The sequence below is a fragment of the Ursus arctos genome, unplaced genomic scaffold (genome assembly GCF_023065955.2).
Source record: "Ursus arctos isolate Adak ecotype North America unplaced genomic scaffold, UrsArc2.0 scaffold_26, whole genome shotgun sequence".
Taxonomy (NCBI): domain Eukaryota; kingdom Metazoa; phylum Chordata; class Mammalia; order Carnivora; family Ursidae; genus Ursus; species Ursus arctos.
Window position 1 is genome coordinate 17,929,013 of NW_026622941.1, and position 22,931 is coordinate 17,951,943.

The 22,931-nt window shown below is 36.5% G+C and overlaps 1 protein-coding gene across 11 annotated transcripts in view; it reads left to right on the plus strand.

Annotated features, from left to right (window-relative positions):
• AEBP2 (AE binding protein 2) overlaps nucleotides 1–22,931 on the plus strand; it is a 133,898-nt gene that overhangs the window by 5,545 nt on the left and 105,422 nt on the right. For all 11 annotated transcript variants that reach the window (XR_006409848.3, XR_008961506.1, XR_008961508.1 and 8 more), the window contains exon 2: nucleotides 16,491–16,698. Coding sequence is in view for 1 of the 11 variants with exons in the window: in XM_026502323.4 (XP_026358108.1) it covers nucleotides 16,491–16,698 (208 nt within the window). In the remaining 10 variants the exon portion in view is untranslated. The remainder of the gene's footprint in view (nucleotides 1–16,490; nucleotides 16,699–22,931) is intronic.

Consider the following 22,931-nt stretch of genomic DNA (forward strand, 5'->3'; position numbering starts at 1 on the left):
TGTACTCCAATAAAGCCCATGAGATCCTATGCAAAATTTATGTGATTTTTCTGAGAGGATGTCAGCAGCTATAAGATTTTCAAAAGAGTTTGGTCTAAGTTAAGAACTACCAATTTTAGGGGCGCCTGGCTGGCTCAGTTGGTAGAGCTTATGACTCGATCTCAGGCTCATGAGTTCAAGCCCCATGTTGGGAGTAGAGTTTACATTAAAAAAAAAATACAAGGGGCGTCTGGGTGGCTCAGTCGGTTAAGCATCCGACTCTTGACTCCTGCTGTCTGCCCAGGTCATGATCTCAGGGTTGTGGGATTCAGCCCTATGTGGGGCTCTGCACTGAGCATGGAGTCTGCTTGAGATTTTCTCTCTCTTCCCTCTGTCTCTCTCCCTGCTCACGTGCACGTGCCCCCCCCAAAATAAATAAATAAAATCTTAAAACAAAAACAATCTGCTAACTTAGAGGAGATCCAGAGGTGCATAATAAATGTTTATTAAGTGGTTGTGGACAATTCTATCAAAAAAAATGTTGGGACAGTTCTGAAATTGTGAATTTCTGTAAACATATTTTTATAAATGAGTTCGAGTGTGGAAAATCTGAAATGGATAGTCACCACAGGGTTTTTTTCCTAAATCATTGTTTGTTTTTTAAAAGATATTTATTTGACAGCGGGTGAGAGAGTGAGAGAAAGCACAGGAGGGGAGCAGCGGGGAGAGGGAGAAGCAGGCTCCCCACAGAGCAGGGAGCCCAATGCTGGGCTCAATCCCACCTGGGATCATAAACTTGAGCTAAAGGCAAAAGGCAGACACTTAACGGACTGAGCCACGCAGGTGCCCCTCCTAAATGATTAAATGCGTGAGTGCATTTACTGTATAAAAATGCATAACATTTTATCAAAGTGGAAATTTTGAAGTTAAAGAGGGAGAAGGTGTAGGGAGAGCGGTGGTTTAAGACTGTGATTTGAGTCGGAATGTGTGGTTTGAATTCTGGCTCTCACTTAAACTGGGTGACTATGGGACAGTTATTTAAGTTATTTACCATTTTACTATTCAGGTTTCTCATCTGCAAAAGGGGGCCAGTAATAGTTAACTATCCTGTAAGATTGTTATGGGGATTACATGAAGAGTATTTGGCACATAATCTATTTTATTAAAGATTTTATCTATTTATTTGCTGGGGAGGTGTACACAAGCAGGGGGAGCAGCAGGCAGAGGGAAAAGCAGGCTCCCCGCCAAGCAAGGAGCCCGATGTAGGACTCGATCCCAAGATCCTGGGGTCATGACCTGAGCCAAAGACAGAAGCTTAACCGACTGAGCCACCCCGGTGTCCCAGCACACAGATTATTTTAAATGTTTATGGCATACATAGAACCCCTTCCTTTTGTGGCCGGGTAGTATTCCAGGTGCAGGGTACAGAGCAATGAGTAAAACAAAACCCCTGACTTCACGAGTGGGCAAACTGCACAAATGAACTAGAAATAGCTAGTAATGATCTCGTTGTTATGAAGCCATATCAGCTCTGAATGCCAGAAAGTATTAGACCAACTGTTAAATTTGTGTGTGGCAAGTATCTGTAAATGAGTGCTGCAGAAACTTGCAAAAGGATATGCCAGGCCAAATATTCCATTGCAAAATTTACGTTTTAATCAGCTTTAACACACACACACACACACACACACACACATATGTATTTTCAGTGGTTGACCTAAAAGGCCATTTAATAGTTTTTAATATGTAAGTAAAGCTACTGACCTATTAGTAAAAATCTTTGGAGTGTATTTTCTAGTAATGGTAATGGATTTACAGTGATCTAATAACATACTGAGTTCATTTTTATGACTGATAGTTTGCATTTGTGAAAATCATGGATATATTGGCCTTGTAACTAAATAGACAATTTTGGGCATCAGAGAAGATCAGAGGGATGTATCAATGTTTAAAAAAAATCATATTTTGCACATTTACTTTGTTGGCTAGCATGGTGCTCTATCTAGTGATAAGAAAGAAATACGGTGGTGCCTCCCCAGTGTTTATTTTTTAAAGTAGGCTGCATGCCCAGTGTGGGGCTTGAGCTCACTACCCTGAGGTTAAGTGCTCTACAGACTGAGCCAGCCAGGCGCCCCCAGATACTTAGTTTATAATGAGAAGACTAAAAAGATGATTCCATTGTTTTTTAGTTTTTCTGTTAAGTGTTTGTGCACAGTACATTAAAATAAACACTGGGAAGTATTGTAGTCAGTGGTTAAAGTTTTTGTGGGGAGGGGGTTGGAGTTAAGGGTTAGATGAGTGATGAGATTTTTTTTTTTTTAAAGATTTATTTATTTGAGAGAGAGAGAGAACACAAGCAAGGAGGAGGGGCAGAGGAAAAGGGAGAAGCAGACCCCCCTGCTGTGAGCAGAGAGTGGGACCGTGGGATCATGACCTGAGCTGATGGCAGAGGCTTATTAACCTACTGAGCCATCCAGGGGACTGGAGGAGAAATTTTTAGAAAGCCTAAATGAAATATAGGAAGAAAAGAGCCTACCATAGACAGGAGACTTCCTGCCTAGGTCAGAGGATCCACATTGGAACTGGGAAATAAGAATAGCTAAAGTGGGATTTTTCATGCCAATAACAGATGTGGGCATTTTGTCAGTGTAGGTTTGTGAATCAGTTTCTTTTGCCTCTCCCCAACTTCTCTTTGTAACTCCTAATCACATTCAGGTTTTACCTCAAACATTTTCATAGGCAGACTATCCCTGATTTCTTTGTTAGGCACAATGCTAGCACTCCCAAGTTCTTCATTGCCCTTGTTACAATTTGAGTCATTTACTGTTTATCTCTCCTGCTAGAGTTTATGCTTCTTGAGAATAGGAATCATGTCTCTTTTGATCATTGTTCTATTCACAGCATCTGGCACAGTGCCTGATGCTTATTTTAGGTGTTCTTTTGTGTTTTTTTTTAAAAGATTTTATTCTGTTTTATTTATTTATTTATTTGAAAGAGAGAGGGCACAAGCAGGGGGAGCATGCAGAGGGAAAGGGAAAAGCAGGCTCACCGAGTAGGGAGCCTGATGCGGGGCTCGATCCCAGGACACTGGGATCATGACCTGAACCGAAGACAGATGCTTAACAACTGAGCCACCCAGGCTCAGTGATTTTATTTTTAAGTGATCTCTCTACCCAATGTGGGGCTCAGATTTACAATCCCAAGATCAAGAGTTGCATGCTCTACCGACCGAGCCAGCCAGGCACTCTTAGGTATTCTTCAGTGCGTTTTGGATGAATGATGAAACTCCTGTGTTACAGAAAAATGTGGCAAAGGTAGAGAGTTAATTTTGGGAGCTGGGAGACCAATTAGGAAGTGATAGGAATAGTACAGATGTGAAATGAAGAGACTTGAACTAGGGTACAAGTTGGGGAAAAAGTCATGCTTGGGAAATTAAATCAAAGGAAAGAAAAACTAATTTCCTGAGTGGCTTATAAGAAAAATATTATGTTATTTCTGAGTAAAATTTTTTTTTTCTTGAGGATTTCATTGGAACAATAGCTTGCTTATTTTTCCAGACACATCCATCACTAAAATAATTCAAGGAAAAGTTGGGTAGTGAAGGAGCATGAACCTTAACTTAGAAGGAATTATAATTTAACTTCTCAGATGTTGTTTCCCTACCTGTAAAATAGAATATCTTAGTGTTGTGATTAAATGAGATGGAGTGTGTAAAGGGCCTAGGGCTGTATTTAATTCATAGAGTCATTTATGCTTCCACTTCTTATGCACATAGATGTGGAAAGAAAACTTCGGTGAGAATAAGTAATTGATATTATAGTATCAGCTTTACTAGAGACTGCTTGCAAATCATTTCATTTCTCTGAACTTCAGATTGATTCTTTTTCTTAAAAGTGAGGTTTTAAACAATATAAAATAATTTGAAGCTCAAATGTGATGATTCTGATGTGGACTTGGCAAATGCTCTGTTTTATCCTTTCGATAACCCAGAATATTGCAAGCATGGCTTTGCTATATCCAGGATCTCAGAGATACTTTACATTGGTTCTTCTGGGTTCAAGAATCACCATAATTTATGGTGTTGTATTGAAATATCCATTTGTTTGTCTTTTCTAGGCTATAACATTTTTAAGAATTAAAATCTGGTTCTACTTATTTTTATACTTCCATTACTTACCAGTTGTACTCACCTATTGTACTGCTTATATTCAGAACTCAGTAATTGGTTGAATTCAACTGAATGTGGATGTACCTGATACATGTTTCTTCTTTTTCACTATCATGACTGTATGAAACAGGAAGGAGAACCATTCTGTGCCTTATATCTTCCCCAATTCTTTAAGTTGGTTTACTTATTTTAAGCAATCTCTACACCCATCGTGGTGCTCAGACTCACAACCCCAAGATCAAGAGTCTCATGCTTTTATGACTGAGCCACCAGGTACCCTCTCTCCCAGTTCAACAGCATATGTAGAAACAGTATTTGAAAAAAGTCGTGATTTTTGAAAAATTTAAAAAGCAGACTTCCCCAACTAATATTTTGTTTCCCAACAAAAAATAAATTTAGATACTATTTTAGAAGAAAACTACTATTCTGTACTTTGCTTATGAATGTGAGACTGTTGAGCTTATTGGAAGGATTTTATGAAATTCAGTTCATTGCATCCTCACAAACAACTAATGAGGCGAGGAAGTGCTCCTGGTTACTATACTGCCCATATGACTCTTGTAACCAAATTTGACTGAGGAAGTTTAATTAAAATAGTATTAAGTCAGTGGCTAGTTTAAATTTCAACTCTTTTGCAAAGAATAACTTAGGAGCTTGAATTCATCTACATTTCTGGGCCTCATTTTCATTGGTAATTATAATATACATAGCCTAGATCCCTTTTTAAGACTATGAAGTATAAAAATTGATTTCTGAGTTTGTAGTTATTCAGTCTTCAGGGGAATAGAGAGTCTTTATTGGCATTTTAAGTTTAATGCTTTTCGAAGTCCCTGTCTTGCTTTCTGGTTTTCATTTATGTTTCAAATTTCTAGAAAGGTGAAGTGTTACTAATTAGAGAAAATACGGAGACGTTAGAAGGGTGTTTGTATTTCTCAGTAAATATATTTACTATATCATTGCTAAATTATAAAATTTTTGTCATTGCTTTTTATAAATATTTGTTAAAGTACCAAGAGTGGATGAATCAGCAGTAGATTTTTTAGTGCTTTATGTTCGTGTTGGCAGTCATTTGAACATGTCTGTTGAGGTGTTGAGGACTCCTGTAGGCTTTTTTGCCAGAAATATGTGTACTGAAATCATTTGATAAAATCATTTTTATGATTTAACACTAAAAAAAATCAAGTAAATGTGATTGCTTCTTATAAAATGGGTGTTAGTCTTCATAACAGATTTTTTACATACTGTCTTTGCATATAAGCATTTTCCTGGAAATCTTTTTGAAGGTAAAAGATTAAAAAAAAGAAGGGAAAGGTAACTCCTTATAATGTAATTACACTGAAATAGAATGTTTCTAGTATTACAGTCTTTTTGAAGGTAATTGCTTGCTGATCTGGTCTTAAACGGCGTGAAAAATGTGGGTGGAGTAATCTTAAAGAGCAATAGACTAGAAATGAGAAGCAAATTTAAAATGATGTTCACAGTGGTAATGTAAGAATGCAGCCTACTTGTTTTCCATAGGCTATATTTCATCATTCTTGCATAAAGTCCCTTTTGACCAATTTAGTGAATGCTGCTGGGTCTTGGGGAAAGAATCTTTTGTTTTTATTCAGAGAAATAATTGTAGGGATGGAGAGTAGTCTTTTTCTTGATTAGAAAAACCCATTTTAGCTTTTTAAATTACAGTGATAATAGCTTGTAATTACAGTAACAATAGTAATAATAATATCTTGGTTTTGGCTAATGATTTTTAGTGTGCCTCCAATTAATTTTTATGATTATCTCAGTATGACAAAGCCATATATTTTACTTGCCTTAAAAGTCCTACTTAAATTTGTCCCTATAAGTATGTGAGCATTTACTGTGTGCAAGGCACTATACTACCTGGGCTTAGGAATTTACTCTGAATGAGTCTTTCAGGTGATTCACAGTACAAATCGAGCAGATTAGAAGGAAGCAGAATTCTTTCCATCTTAGATGAGTAGGGAGGGCCTTAGGGAAATTGACTTGAGCATATATAATGCATGTAATAAAACAAACACTTGTCTTTACTTTTTTCTTTTTTACCTATATTTTATTTATTTATTTATTTATTTATTTATTTATTTATTTATTTATGAGCTGAAGCAGGGGGAGCGGCTGGCAGAGGGAGAAGCAGACTCCCTGCTGAGCAAGGAGCCCTATGTGGGACTTGATCCCAGGATCCTGGAAGCATGACCTGAGCTGAAGGCAGACACTTAACTGACTGAGCCACCCACACATCCCTTTACTTATTTTTTCTGATTGCTTCTGAGTTTAAAGATCTAAAAGCATACAGCACCATAGCAGTTTGGAAGGCAAAACCAGGTGGCCTTACAGAAATCTGATGTGATCCAAATTCCTTAATCCCATTTAAAACCCAATTCCATAATTTACAATTTGTTCTTGATAGAGAAAAACCAAAGTGACTGCCCCTTTGTCCCCAGACAAATGAATATTTGAAGTTGAAATTTATGTTGATGCTGTTAGGCTCCTATCTGTTCTAGTGGCTTAAGTTCTAAATTTGGGATAAGTTCTACCTGAGGATAGTGTTGCTTTCTATGACCTTGAATTAATTTTTTTATGAAGCTAATTGACTTGTAGGATTGGGGGGGGGGGGTTGAGAGAGAGAGGAGGGGCAGAGGGAGAGGGAGAGAATCTTAAGCAGGCTCTGTGCCCAGCTCAGAGCCAGATTCGGGGCTCGATCTCACAACCCTGAGATCATGACTTGAGCCAAAATCAAGAGTGGGGCATTTAACCAACTGAGCCACCTAGGTGCCCCAGAAATCAAATTTAATAGTTTATCTTGTTACCAAAACTATCTGCCTCAAAGAATCAAATTATATGTAAATATTAAATATTTTTTGTGTTGTGTGTGTTAATGGATGTACAAAAGCAAATAACTTTTTGTATGTGTGCACCAATTGAAACTGTTATTTTGACATATGATGGGCTGCATTTCAGTATTTCTCAAATCTGTGGTTTGCTCACATTTTTCCTTTGTATAAATGTGGCAACTGAGTTGTTTGGCATTAGTGTTTTGTATTTGTGTGACTTTGGGCAATCACATAATATCTGTGTCTCAGTCTCCTTTGTTAAGATGAGGATACTAATTATACCTATCTTATGTGGTTGATGTAAACATTAAATGGGTTAATACATGTCAAGCATTCTTCCAGTTTCTATGGCTACATGACAACCAACTCCAACATTTAATGATTTAAAACAATTATTTTGCTTACAAATCTAAGAGCTGAGCTGGGCTGGGTAGGGTTAGATCATTCCTGCTCTACTTGGTGTCGGTTTAGAACAGTATAAAGGCTGGGGAACTGTAATCACCAGAAAACTCACTTACCCACTTACCTATCTGTCATATGTGTGGTGTCTGGGCTGAGAAGACTGAAACAGCTGAGACTTCCTGGCATCTCTCTCTAGCTCTGTGTAGTTTTTTCATGAGATCTCTTGAGCATGGTGGCTTCAGGGGAGCCAGATTTCTTTACGTGGTAGTTCTGGTTTCCCAAGTTGTGTGTCCCAAGAGTGAGTCAGGCTGAAGCTATAGTATTGCGTTTTATGATCTCACCTTGTAAGTCTTGCAGTATCACTTTTGCAGTAGTCTCAGATTTGTTCACATTCAGGGGGAGGTAATAATGACCCTCCAGCATCGTAAGAAAAGGATGTGGGAAAGTGTATATGGTGTAGCCATCTTTGGGAAATAAACTCAGTAAGTGTTAACTGTTGTGATAAAGAATAGGAGCTCAGATTTAAATAGAGTACCTTTTGTGATGCAAATTTTGATTCAGTAAGCTATATGATCTTTTTTTTTTCCTTAAGAGAAAGTCATAAAATTTAACAGGCAGGCAGTTCATCATTTTCTTGAAGTGCCTGTTTCTTTTAACTGGTTTAGTTTTGGCTTTCAATCCCATTGTCAATGCCTGGAATAAGGAGCAGGGCGCAAAATTATAGTCCATTCCAACAAATGGAGGTGAGGAATAGGAGAATTTCACTCTTAAAGTTGCATATTATCCATATAATATCAGGTATACAACTTCACACTTTTCAAGAATACAGGCTTGTCTTAAATGCTTGGCACTCTTTTGAATTTCAGCCTTTAATAATTTTGATTATAAGCATGGGAGAGACATAATCATTCTAGTAGTGAGTGACAATTTCTTAGATCACAGGAACAGGAACATCACCTGTTAGCCAGATAACAATTTACCTAGTTCTGTGATTAGATTAGAAATCCCTGATGTGTGGATATAATGCTGTTTACCTACAATTTGATAAATACCTTGAAACCTTTACATAGTATACATTATTTCCATATAAAGCTATTACCAGTTAGAATTAAGGTAAATTTATAATGCTTGCTCTGACCCTGTTAAATGTAACTTATAAATCAGTAGAATTTTTGTTCCCTTTATCTCATGCCACTTTCTTCAGTCCATATGGAGGACCGTGTTCCATTCTTTTATTTATTTATTTATTTATTTATTTATTTATTTATTTATTTATTTGAAAAGATTTTATTTATTTATTTGACAGAGATAGAGACAGCCAGCAAGAGAGGGAACACAGCAGGGGGAGTGGGAGAGGAAGAAGCAGGCTCACAGCGGAGGAGCCTGATGTGGGGCTCGATCCCATAACGCCGGGATCACGCCCTGAGCGGAAGGCAGACGCTTAACCGCTGTGCCACCCAGGCGCCCCATGTGTTCCATTCTTTTAAAGTAAGAATTATAGAATATTTGTTTTATAGTAGTCAGATAGAAGCTTATGAACCTAAGACTTTCTAAAGATTATATGGTTTTCATTGAAGAACAAAAATAAAGTAGCCTTGATTCTTTAGAGATTAGGGAGGTCCTTTTTTGGAACCTCAATCAGTAACTTCCAGATCCTGAAAGAAGTGGGTAGTTTTTTTTTTTTTAAGATTTTATTTTTAAGTAATCTCTGCACCCAATGTGGAGCTTGAATTCATAATCCCCAGATCAAGAGTTGTATGGTCCACTGACTGAGCCAGCCAGGTGCCCCTTCCTACTACATTCTTTAAGTTTATGGCACTTTTTTATCCTCTCTGTCACTTTGTATATAATACAGCTCCATGTTTTCTAACTGGTTTTTTGTTTTTGTTGTTTTGAACCTTTTAATGTAAAAGTACTATCCATTTCATAGCTTGTAATTTGACAATTTTGAGGACTATTGTTGAGAAAATAAACAGTCTAAAAACAATTTACAGACTGAGTTGTGGATGAAATTTTTTTCCCCAAATGAATTTTTGTGTGGAACTCCAGTGCCTAAGACATATTAAAATAGTATTTTATTAGTATTTATTTTTTATAAGTTCAAAAATTTTACATTAATTTATACAATCAGAAGAGTAAAACTTAAGTGAATTTAAATTCGAAGTAGGGTTTTTTTAATTCTTTTTTTTTTGTCAGTCTCACCAGAGGTTTTCAGCCTCTTTTTTTTTTTTTTTTTTTTTTTTTAAGATTTTGTTTGTTTATTTGTTAGAGCCTGCGTACAAGTAGGGGGAGGAGCAGGCAGAGGGAAAAGCAGGCTCCCTGCTGAGCAGGGAGCCCAGCGGCAGGGCTGGATCCCAAGACCTGAGCCTCAGGCAGATGCTTAACCAACTGAGCCACCCACGTGCCCCTCCGTGTTCTATTTTGGCTGCTTAGTCTTGAAAATTTGACTTGCAGATACGGGCAGTTTGTCTTTCGGTCTCCATATACTACACTTAGTTCTACTGATCAAGAGCTATGAAAGGGGATTAATAGTAGGGAAATTTTGTTTGAAAAATACTATTACTTAATGATCTTAATTGTCTTTATATCACAAATGCAAAAGTGACTAGAACCTCAAACTTAAGCAGTAAAACTCTTAGTATTGTTTCATGTCAGCCCTTTAATTTGTTATCAGCTCCCTAGGAGAGGAGAGCATGTAACAAGTAACTGTGAGTCTTCTTGGAAGGTGTTTAATTGGGTAAGGCATAAGGGTGTGATTTGCAGATCTAATTTTATGTAAATGGACATGTGGAGGCCTAAATTAGATCTGCAGTACAGATCTGCAACTTTGCTAATCAATGACATGTTTATAGGAAATTCTGATATTCAAAATGTTTTGAGTGACAAGAGTAAATTATACTTGAATTCAGATTATACACCCATATACCTTCAGGCCCCTGTTCTCAACCCTCCTTTAAATTTAGACATTTCAGGGACACCTGGGTGGCTCATTTGGTTAAGCGTCTGCCTTCAGCTCAGGTCATGATCCCAGGGTCTCGGATGGAGCCTTGCATTGGCTCCCTGCTCAGCAGGGAGCCTGTTTCTCCCTCTCCCTCTGCCTGCTGTTCCCCCTGCTCATGCTCGTGCTCTCTGTCAAATAAATAAAATCTTAAAAAAAAATAAAGTTACACATTTCAGTAACCTAGAAATTAAGAGCAGGGAGAAGAAAAGGACCCAAAAATACCAAGGAAAATCCACAATACAAATGAATTTCCTCATAGGTAACTGAAAAGAAGACTCCCGATAAGGCTTCTACTCATTGGACCTCGGCTTCAATTTCAAATTGAGCTATTACACTCAGAATAAAATAAAAATATTCCAGCTCAGAAACATACTCTTTCCAATCTGTTTTAGAGAGTCATTTAAGCTTTGCTTCAGAACAGTGGTTCTCAAACATTTTGCTTTTAAAAACCCTTTTGCTTTCTTAAATATTGAGGAATATAACTTAGATCTCAGTGAAGCTATTAAAAAAGTTATTGAAAAAATTAAAGAGTTTTTGTGTGGGTTGTATTTATCACTATTTTTTTTTAAGATTTTATTTATTTATTTGACAGAGACAGCCAGCGAGAGAGGGAACACAAGCAGGGGGAGTGGGAGAGGGAGAAGCAGGCTTCCAGCAGAGGAGCCTGATGTGGGGCTCGATCCCAGAGCGCCGAGATCACGCCCTGAGCCAAAGGCAGACGCTTAACGACTGCGCCACCCAGGCGCCCCTATATTTATCACTATTATTACAGGAGCAGAAATTAAGACCAGAACTTTAGAAACATTAATTTAAAAATAAACCAATTTTATGTAACAAACAGTATTTTCTTTCTTTTTTTAAGTAGGGTCCCTGCCCAGTGTGGGGCTTGAACTCAGGATCCTGAGATCGAGAGTCGCATGCTGTACTGCCTGAGCCAGCCAGGCACCCCTAAACAATATTTTCTTAATGTGGAATAACTTTTCCAGTTAAAAAAAAAATTAAAGAGTGATGTTGTTTTAGATTTAATGTCTTTAATATCTAGCTTAACAAATAGTTTTTCCTATCTACTTCTCCATTCAGTCTGTTGCAATGAATTGTTTGGTTGAACTATGTGAAGACTGTCTGGCCTTATACAGATATTTAGTTGGAAAGGGAAGGATATTTTAATAGCCTTTTTAGTTAATTGTATGGCTGTTTGATACAAGGGATTTTTTTTTTTTTTTTGCAGTGTTTGCTATGTGGAATCTGAAACCATATCAGTGAACTTTTTTTATTCTGTTACATGAAGACTGTGATCTTGTCCTCAATCATAATGTAGCATCCATGTATTGCTTCCTCTTTTCCTGTATCTTGTCATCTAGCAAGCTGCTCTTCACTTTTCAGTGTTGGCAACCCTGTCACCTGTGGTCATAATCCACCACACAGATGTTTTGCTTGACAGTAATTTGAGTTCTCAAAGAAGGGTCTGTTCTTACATGTATGAGTGAGTTGGCCCTTGAATTCTCAGAGGAAATAATTTTCATAAAATCTACGTACTTTAGATGTTGGGGTAGAAAAGTCTGCCGTGCCAGGTAGTTTCTTAACAACAGGAAAAGGGCCCATGGAAAAGAGGTTTGAAAAAGGGAATGTTATGTTGAAAATGTCTCATGTCCTTCCCTAAATACTGCATTTGAATTTCTAACAATGTGTGTTTTTTTTTTTTGAAACTTAGGGATTGTCTGTTGTCAAAGGGTGTGCGTGTGGGAGTGTGTTTTTGTGTATGCTTTAGTTTATCATTTTGCAATGAGAGACACTTCCTTACATAGTCTGATCAGTATTTCTTGGGTAATAATGGTAAAAGCTCTTTTGGAGTCTTGCTACTTACACTGTTGTAGCAGTAGTATCAAGTAGATGCTTACTAAAAATATAATATCTCAGGTCCTGCCCCAAATCTACCAAAAGAGTATCTGCATTTAATAAGATTCCAGGTAATCCATATAATATTGAGAAGCACTGCTTTAGATTATTGTAATTTTCTGAATAGTAAGAGTGCTTTTTCTGGCTTCGGTTTTCGTCCAAATACTAGGCTGCTTTTGTTCACATTTTACAGAATCTTTAGGTGTTCATTAGGAAGGAGAACTAACTGAGTGAAAAATTTTAGTGTGTGTATGATCCTAGGAATATTACAGGATCAAGTGGAAGGAATGTCCCCTTCTAGTTCAGATCATCTTGATATCTTACTGTTAAAGGAAGGAGGAGGACAGTCTTTTCTATGACATCTATATCTAGCTCAGTATCCTGTCAAGATAAAAATTAACTATAACTTGTCTCCTGTGCTCTCCTGCATCAGGACCGTTGCCTTTATCAGTCTTAGGAATGGAGAGAACCACTGATTCCAGCATGGGTTTGTGGCCAAAAGGGAGCCTGGAGGCTTAGGATTTGGGCACTTCCTAGACGTTGGAGGAACCTAGGAGTTGGCCCTGCTAGGGAATGGAAGACTCTGTGGGTGTGCCGCACATATATGAAGGTCTCTTGAGTCTTCTAGGGTCTGGGACCTGTCTCTTACCTCCTTTGCCACTGCATTTGCAGCTTAGTTGCCCATGATAGACACAGTTCATGCTCTTAACATCAGCATTATGCCATCTTTTTATGAGGATCTGTAGCCACGTGAGGTACTGTGTTTCAAGTGAATGCTATTGCACATTGACTGATTGCCCAGTGTTTAGTGTGTATGGCTATTTGGACTTACAAGGTTCCCCTTCTATGTTAAAATTGATAAGGAAAAGTACATTAAGCACTGTATATTGCCAGTTGGATTTATTATAAGTAGGAGTCTCTTGACCTTTACTTTGTCCAATTTAAGGAGAAAATTGGTTTCATTTTCAACTAATTTTGGACTTTTACATAAAAGCAGTACAGGTATGCAATTAAAAATTATACAAAGGTATATATAGTGAAAATTTCTCTCCTACTGACCCTCTTTTCCTCCCTCCAAAAAAACATGGACAGTGTTTTGTGCATCCTTCAAAATAAGTTTTGCATTTAGAATATAGCTGTGTCTATATCTATCTCCCTCCCCGACCTAGGTATGGAAATTAGAGCATTACTACCCTGCGTGCCTCTCTGTGTGTGTGTGTGTGTGTGTGTGTGTGTGTGTGTGTTGCATTTTGCTGTACCTTAGAGATTGTATCACAATAGGTCATTGAGATTTATCTCTTTCCCTAAGATTGTTTATAATTTGAGTGTGGTTGGCTGTTCACTTAAAACTACTAATATTTTATTTGCCTTTGGAGTTAATTAGTATGGTTTACAAAAGTATGAGTTTTATAGTTAAAATGTTTTAAAATATATGAAACAAGCAATAAGGAAAATAGGTAACCAACCATTTCAGGGTTAAAGGCCTCATGAAACCTGAAATTTCTGAGGCTCAAATTAAAATACGCATTTCAGTATAGAAAAACTGCCATACTCACAATTTATTCCTGCAAAAAAGAAAAAAGGGGAATAAATGTTCAGGTATTCAAGAGCTGATTTGCATTTGAGAGTATAATAGAGATTACAAAGGAGACAAAAACTAATCTCTACACCCAGTGTGGGGCTGGAATTTAAAACCCTGAGATTAAGAGTTACATGCTCTACTGATTGAGCCAGCCAGGTGCCCCAAGATTACAAAGTTTTAGAATGAAGTTTTAGAGTTTAAATTTAGCACATATATATTGATTGGTAGATAGCCAGATGAACTTACATGAATATTCTTTAAAGGGAAATCTGAGACATTTTTCATGTCTGAAGCATCCTACAAAAACATTTTTGCTAGTTTTTTTAAATGGGTACATAGGATGTTAGACACAAATCATTGTTAAGCTTGCTTAATAAGGGGGGGAGGGAAAAACAAAACAAAAAGCTTACTTAATAAGTTTAAATTTATTTTGACTTTTACATATGAGCAAATAAGGTTGTGGTTATGGGTGAATGTTCTTATTTTTAGAAGGTATGTGCTGAAATAATTATGGTTGAAGTATCGTGTTTGCAACTTGCAGATGATTGAGAAAAACAGATTACATACAGCAGATAGGACAAAGTGTAAATTGTGAAGTTCAGATTTATATACATTTTTCTGTGTCTTTGAAATTTTCTGTAATAAAGACTTGGGAGTAGGAAAGCATACCCCATAAAAGTTAATATAATTTTCATAATTTTTATTACTTAAATTGTAAGCAGATACATAGCTTTTGATGGATTTTAGCCTGCGGACGTTCTTACTGTTGACCCCTCTGTGGTTGAAGCTACTTCTCTGTAGTTTCTGTATTAGGAAGATACTAAAAAAAAATTTTTTTAACAAATTGCTTTTAACTTAAAAAAAATATTTTATTTCTATTTATTTATTTTTTTAGAGAGAGAGAGAGAGCGAGCACGAGGGGAGGGGCAGAGAGAGAAGGAGAGAACCTCAAGCAGGCTCTGCCTAGTGTGAAGTCTGCTGTGGTGCTTGATCTCATAGCCCTGAGATCATGACCTCAGCCAAGTTGAATTTTAACTGACTGAGCCACCCAGGCACCTCTAAAGATTTTTTTTTAAAGATTTTATTTATTTAACAGAGCATGCACACGCACAAGCAGGGGGAGCGGGAGAGGGAGAAGCAGGCTCCCCGCTGGGCAGGGAGCCCAATGCAGGGCTTAATCCCAGGACTCTGGGATCATGACCTGAGCCGAAGGCAGATGCTTAACCAGCTGAGCCACCCAGGCATTCCTAAAGCTTTTACTTTTAATTAATCTCTATACCCAAGGTGCGGCTGGAACCTACAGCCCTGAGGTCGAGTCACATATTCTGTTGACTGAGCCAGCCAGGTGCCCCTAAATTGATTGCTTTTAAAAGGAAGGCAAAAGTGTGTTACGTTTTATTAAGATATGAAATTTTGGGCATTCAGAATTACTTCTATTACTTTTATTTCTACTAGTATGTGATTTTTGTAATAAAAGGGTTAGTAATATGTTATACTTTGTTTAGTAAATAAGAAGTAAAAAGAATTGATTGATTGGCTTTTCAGTCCTTTTTTGTGGATTGAGATTAGTTTAAAAAAATTAAGGGACAGGAAAAGACATTTTATTTGGACTTCAGTAAAATCAGGGAAACTTTTATTGTACCCAGTTTTTGCTCTTCTTATTTATTTATTTTTTTAAAGATTTTATTTATTTGTCAGAGCACAGGCAGGGGGAACGGCAGGCAGAGGGAGAAGCAGGCTCCCTGCTGAGCAAGGAGCCTGATGCGGGACTCCCATCCCAGGACTCTGGGATCATGACCTGAGCGGAAGGCAGACACTTAACCGACTGAGCTACCCAGGGCTCCCTGCTTTTTTATTTAGAAGGGAAAGGACAGCACAATTTCCCAAACTTCTTTGAGATGGAGAGAGGTAGGCAGTGTCAAGCAGTTGTATCCTCAGATTAGTGAATAAAGGAAAAGATTTTGGATTAACAGGTGATTTGTGGAACTGTAAAGACACTCTTGATTCTCAATTTATAGCTGGAAACTGTTAGTCTTGTTACTTTATTATGCTTCTTTTTTTTTTTTTTTAAGACTTTATTTAATTGACAGAGACAGCCAGTGAGAGAGGGAACACAAGTAGGGGGAGTGGGAAAGGAAGAAGCAGACTCCCAGCAGAGAAGCCTGATGTGGGGCTCGATCCCAGAATGCTGGGATCACGCCCTGAGCTGAAGGCAGACGCTTAACGACTGCGCCACCCAGGCGCCCCACTTTATTATGCTTCTTAGAACTATGGAAGGGATGAAATGTGTTGAGCTGTGTGTGTGTGTGTGTGTGTGTGTGTGTGTGTGCGCTTGGTTTGTTTTCTGTAAGTTATAGTATTGGGGAGTTCATGTCTGCCAGAAGTTGCTTAAATTATCCTGTATCTGGTTTTGAGGTACTAGCATTTTTTGCCTTGATTTGCACTTTATTGCCAACTAAATAGTTTCAAAGCAGTGTTGTTTTCTAATAGAAAATATGGTTAGTATGCTTTGTATGGAGCAGAATGTCAAGTAGTAATTAAGTATTTATAAGATCATATTCATGTTAGTGAATTTCTAGGAATAACACAGCCTTTTTTCTTCTTTTGTAGCATAAGCAGTACTATAATGGATGTAGACAGCACAATTTCCAGTGGGCGTTCAACTCCAGCAATGATGAATGGACAAGGAAGCACTACTTCTTCAAGCAAAAATATTGCCTATAATTGTTGTTGGGACCAGTGCCAGGCTTGCTTCAACTCTAGTCCAGATCTGGCAGATCACATCCGTTCCATACATGTAGATGGTCAGCGAGGAGGGGTTGGTTTTGTCATTTCTTTTTTTCACTCCCTGTTTTCATTAGTTTTATTAATTTATAATTGCTAGTTAGGCTTTTTTTCTCAAAGTAATTGGGGATTGTTTTTACAAAGGCTTTATTTTTTTCACAATTTTTTTCTTTTGTTTATTTCCCACATACTTGATGGAATCAAATAGAGAATATATTATGTGTTGGATTTTAATTTGCCTTTAGAAGAAATTAGACTTTCTAAAATACAGTAGGAAGAAATTCAATTTTCTAAAATATAGTGGTAATATTAGACTTTCTAAAATATAGTGGGAATATAATAAATGAATGCAGCCTATTCCAAGTTTCTGATGTTTTGAGTTGAGGACATTTAGGAGTTGGCACTGTCTAGGATTTCTTTTGTTAGAATGGTCCTAAATTATCCCCGATGCTGAAATTAACTGGAGAGACTGTTGGTACAAGGATTAATATATAGAGTTCTGTTAAATGACAGCTTGCACTCTTACTTGTGAATGAGAACTGATCATCTTTTCCCAGATCTTAACAGAGCTGGCTTAGATAGAAAGTTACGATTAGTGAGTATTGACCTATGCCCTTTTAGGAATACATTTAATTGTGTCAGTTTATATAATTTTTATTGGATGGTGAAGCTGAGTAAATTAGGTGAGTCAAAGTGTAATGGATCAAAGTATTATAATGTTACTTATAATTTTTTTCAACCTTACCAGGTTTGTCTTGAATAGTTACCACACTTTAGTGCATTTTCCAGAAATAAATGTCACATTGTAAGTACAGATAATCTTTAGGTCACATAATTTCCTATTAGCCTGCCACCACTATTGAGATAATACTGATATTAAAATGGTTAAGATCATTATGGTTTAAGTGAGTGGGTAACTATTTCCAAGGTTGCATTGGTATTTAGGTTGAATTATTCATCTTTTTCCAAAAAAAGCATGCAACCATATAAGCATCTCTAACATTTTAACTGGTGGTATTTGTGCATTGAAATTTCTTTTAAGAAATCTTTGCCATTGTCACAATATGTTGTAATGTCTCAACAATCTTTTAATTACTTATATTTGATAAGTAAAGATTTGTCTTATTAGATTTGATTTTGACATCAGATGGTATATTAATGAACTTTGCCCATCATATGGTATTTTCACCTTCTAACCCAGCTCAGTGGTTAGGTTACTTTTGTCATAGTCTTTTTTCCCTTCTCACATATTTCAGATTTTTAGTGTGAACTATCAACCAGGTTGGTTTCCTAGTTATTACAGAGTTGGCTTTTGTGAGCCAGTGCTTGATGTCCCTTGATATATATCACTAAGGTAGCCTTTTGAGCCATGGTATGATGATGCTTTTTTAGTTACTCGACTTAGTAATTACATATAGACTCATGAACTATGTAGATTACTGGGCTTCTTAGTAGGTGTGGGAGAATTTCACATTTCTAAATGTTGGATCCTACATGTTGAAGAGTTGGTACACAATCTTATGAGAGTTTTTAGCCCTTTAAGGATCTGTAGAAAAAATGGAGGTGCAGACTGAATGTATCATGTAATCACTGCAGCTATATTTACTTAATTGATATCAAAGAGCTAGGCATGAAGTCTTGATATTTCTGTTAGTATAAAATTGCTGAAATGAACTTGCCTGCCCCCATGTCATTTATTGGATGCTTATTCATAAAATTACCTTATTGTAAGATTGTCTGGCTAATTTTAAGATTAATGCTGTTTTGACCACAGAAAGGAGGCCTCATCTTTGAAGGACATTAATTGCTGAACTACAAATGTTAAAGAATCAGAGGAAAGGAGAAAATACAAATTATTTTTTACATACCAGTCATTGGTACATAGACTAAGCTTTCAGAATGAAAGTATGAATGAAACTTTGAAAACTATACACAACTATGTAACAGGAAATCTTGATCTGGTTTTGTACTTAAAATAGAGTGGGTGTTGGTTTGGACATTTTTTTTTTTTAATGGCCTCTTTGAAGGGACCTTTAAAAAATAATTATAACTGTTTTTAAGCATACAGTTCAGTGGCATTAAGTACATTCACATCGTTGTACAACTATCATCACTATCCATCTCTAGAATTGTTTTAGTTTCTCAAAACTGAAATCTGTACCCATTCAACAATAACTCCCTAATCCTCCCTTTCCCCAACACCTAGTAACCACGATTCTACTTTCTGTCTTCATAACTTTGACTGTTCTAGATATCTTGTGTATGTGGAAAACAGCTGATTTTCATGACAATTTTATTTTTTTAGATTTCTTTTTTCTCTTCTTTCTACCCCGTGTTAAACTGTCTTGATGGAACAGAAGCAAATGAGGAAAAAATTGGTACCTCTAGAGGATTTAATGCTTCTAATTATTAAAAGATGACAGTTTTATTGGAGCAGTAAGTTAGCAAGGTCTAAATACTATATTAATTCCTGTTCTTTTTTTCATCCCGTTCTAATTGTCACCCTGGGAAAATAAAACCATCATGTTACAGTTTAGAAACTTCTTTCCACCCCTTTAAGCTTTTTTATGTTGCCATGTCACATGGACTGTAATTATATATAGAGGCTGAAATTGGGTAGACTTTAGCTTTTCCTGACCTTTTCATATATCATAGTGGGTAGATTCTTCTATTTCAAAAGCTAAACTAACCATTTAAATGCTGAGCCCAGAGCCTGCTGATGGACTCGATCTCACGACCCTGAGATCACTACCTGAGCCAAAACCAAGAGTCAGACACTTAACCAACCGTGCCACTCCAGCATCCCAAATGTACCTTATTACTTATGAAAGTGTTTGCTCCTATTTAAAAATATAAAAACAAAGAAGCAAAAAAAAAAAAAAGTTGACCTTTTTTTGTTAGGCATAGTAGAGTTGTGTTCTTGGGTCCATACTTCCATGCATGACTGGATTTCAAAAACTAGACTGAGCTATTTTACTAATCAAATTTCAAAATCCAGTGCCTATTAATATACACTGAAGTCTTGGTAGGTGGGAAACTTCGTCTTGTAGGATTTCAGTAATATCTATTAGTGTTCTTTTCTTTCTGTTTTAACTATTTCTCACTTTAAAAGCAGTTGCCTGAAAGTAAATCGGTTTGTTTCTTGATGCAGGAGCTATTGTACATGTGTCATTTTATTAAGTTCATTTTTGTATATGTTCTTCGGTGTTTGAGGGCCGAGGGTCCAAGGGAAATTTGGGGGGGAGGGATGATATTCAGAGACTTGAATGAGGTCTGTTACCTTTATATGCTATATAAAATGACATTTGTAGGCACTCAGTGTTAAATTGGAATGCTATTAGGAAGTGAAATCATTAGGAGGTCACTTTGAGTTTTGATTGCCCATCTGGTATCTCCTGAACACAACATGAAATTGGTCATGTCTTTTGTAATAAAGGAGAAATACTTAATTCTTGTAATTTGAGTATTCTATTAAATATCTTTGCCCTCTGTTTTATTAAATATCTTTGAACAGAAAATTGAAAGTGTTCATTTAATGTGGCTAAAAATAATAGGATACAAAATTATAGCTGTCATTTTAGATCTTGGAAGAGCAAACTGATTTGAGACAAAATTACAGGTAAAAGTACTTTGTTTCTCTTCTGTTTGTTCACATTTTGTAAAAGGGTGAGCTGGGTTTTTTCTAAGAAATATTAAAGCTTAAGGGATCCATGAAATCATCCAACCCCTTCCTGACTTTAGATGGTGTATCTTTTGCTTTATCTATAATCTTTTTGTATCATTTTACTGCAAAAGGAATCTAATTCCTTGGTAAACCAGTTCCTTTCCCCACCCCTGCATATAAATTATATTGCCTACTGGCTCTACCCAGAATATACTTGGCTGATTGTAATTTACCTTACTAACTGAATTTTCTTTATGCATACTTAGATTGTCATGTTGCATTGTATTCTTTTGCAGTAGATTTTACAGTTTACTTAAAATTTTGTTGGATTCATTTGTACACTTTCAAGTGTGAAATGTTACCAGATAGGTTTAAGTGCATGTATCTTTATACTGTCACACAAGCTGTCAAAGGTGTAAGCCAGGAATACAGACAGAAAAATACCCTGGTCCATTTGGTCAAATAAATTGATGAAAGTGAAGGAGAGTTACACTACCCTTGGTTCCCAGGTTTGTACCAATCTTTTTCATTTGGGGCATTTTGGAGGAGTTCCCCTAAGGTAAAATTGACCTATTCTGACAGTAATGAGGAAGTTTTTCCAGAGGACTTATCGACAGAAAGCCCAAACCTCCCTGTAACATTGAAATTTTAGACCTCTGTATCTTTTAGGTTAGGTCATTATAAATTTGAAGATTCTTTGGTAGTCCAGAAATATTCTTTTAATAACTGTGTAATTTTTGTTTTTTTTTTTTTAAGACAGTCTGGCAAAAAAATTTGGTGGCCATTATTTTGAGAAGGGACCGCCAGTGTCTAATATAAACCCAATTTTTCTGTTAAATAGTCCTTCTGAGAAAATATATAATATATAATCTTGCATTTTCATTGTATTTTGGAGTTAGCAAATGTGTGCTCACAGTGTTGATGAGAAAGGAAATAGAGGTTTAGATAAGTATTCTTCCAGCATATCACTGCAAAGTGTGAAAACTGGGTAGAATTCAGGTCATTTACTTTTGTGCTATTTCTATTACTTTTTTTTTTTTAAGATTTTATTTATTTGAGAGAAAGAGCACAAGCAGGGGGAGGGGCAGAGGGAAGGGGGAGAGAATCTCTCAAGCAGACTCCATGCTGAGCGCAGAGCCGGACCCCAGGGCTCAATCTTACCACCCTGAGATCATGACCTGAGCCAAAATCAGAGTCGGATGCTTAACCAGCTGAGCCACCCAGGCGCCCCTATTTCTGTTACATGTAATAATAAGCCTTATATAAATCTATCATGAGAGACTACACTACGAAACTCTGTACCTCAGTATTCTAATCAATATAGCTAGATCTTAATTCATTTTAAGATACTATAGAGGAACCATGACAGATTTTATTCTTGAATAATTCCTTTCACATTTGGATTGGATTCCTGTGGTGTTTGGTTGGTTTTCATGGTTAATTTTTACAATGAGAAAGTTTCTGAAAATTGGGTATGAAAACATTTTTCACATACTGTGCATCTAAAAACTCCCAAGTTTGAAGAAAGACCCTTTTGTCAGATTTTGAACTTTTTTTTTTTTTTAAATCAAAGTGTCTTCCTACCATAGATTAGGAAAAGAAATTCAGCTTTTAAATAGTTTTGTGGTTTTTATGGATCCTTGGTGTGGAGTTCTGGTGCCTCTTTTGTCTTTGTGCAACTTTAGTGTTTCCTCTTCCCCTACCCCCGCCCCCAGGAATTATTTTCCAAATATTTCACCCCGTTATAGCTAAACATAGTTAGCTTTGGTCTCTTTACACTTACTTCATTTCCTATAAAATTTGTTATGTTGAAGGTTATGGTTTTCTTTGAACCTGAAGGTGTTGCTCTAATAATGTTACTAGACATTATTCCATTTAGAGTCTAGACCATACCTACACATAGTGAAGGCTATTATCTGGTGGAATTACAGTCTGCCATTGTCTCCATATTCATGTTTCTTCCTAGGGGAAAAAATTAGAAATCAGAGATTGCTGTTGCTCTCAAATGCAGTGGTTGGCTAATGTTAGGTAGGGGCAGTTTTTAAGTATTTACCTTAATTGTTTCTTTGAGAGTAACTCAGCACAGTGGTTACTTAAGAGCTAAGACAGCAGAATTCTTCACTGTTATAAAAATTATTACATAAATGATGTAATTTTGTTTCCAATTACTTGCTTTAAGGCATTTTTCTTTATGTGGTATGGCTTGTGAGAGAATTTTAAACCAACCTCTGATTCCTGTTTATAGCTTAAATTGAATATTTAAGACTTAGAATCTAGTAGTCTTGAGTCAGGAAATTGATAGATAGCACTAATCATCTGCATGTGATTATTAAACATTATTAAATTAATTTCCACAACATAATATGTGTAGTTTTAAGAACTTTTTTTTTTTTTTTTTGCTTTCATTTACAAAGTAGCTTTTAATTCTTGGAACTTCAGGAATCATTTTATAAACATACACTAGGGTCAGGGATTTGAAGTATGAAGGAGGAAATGTTATGATTTCTTTAACTAAAAGAAATTAGCCAATCTGTACAGGAATCGGGATATGTGATAACAGTTGTGTCAAATAGCAAAAGCAGTATTGCCTTGTTAGACCTATC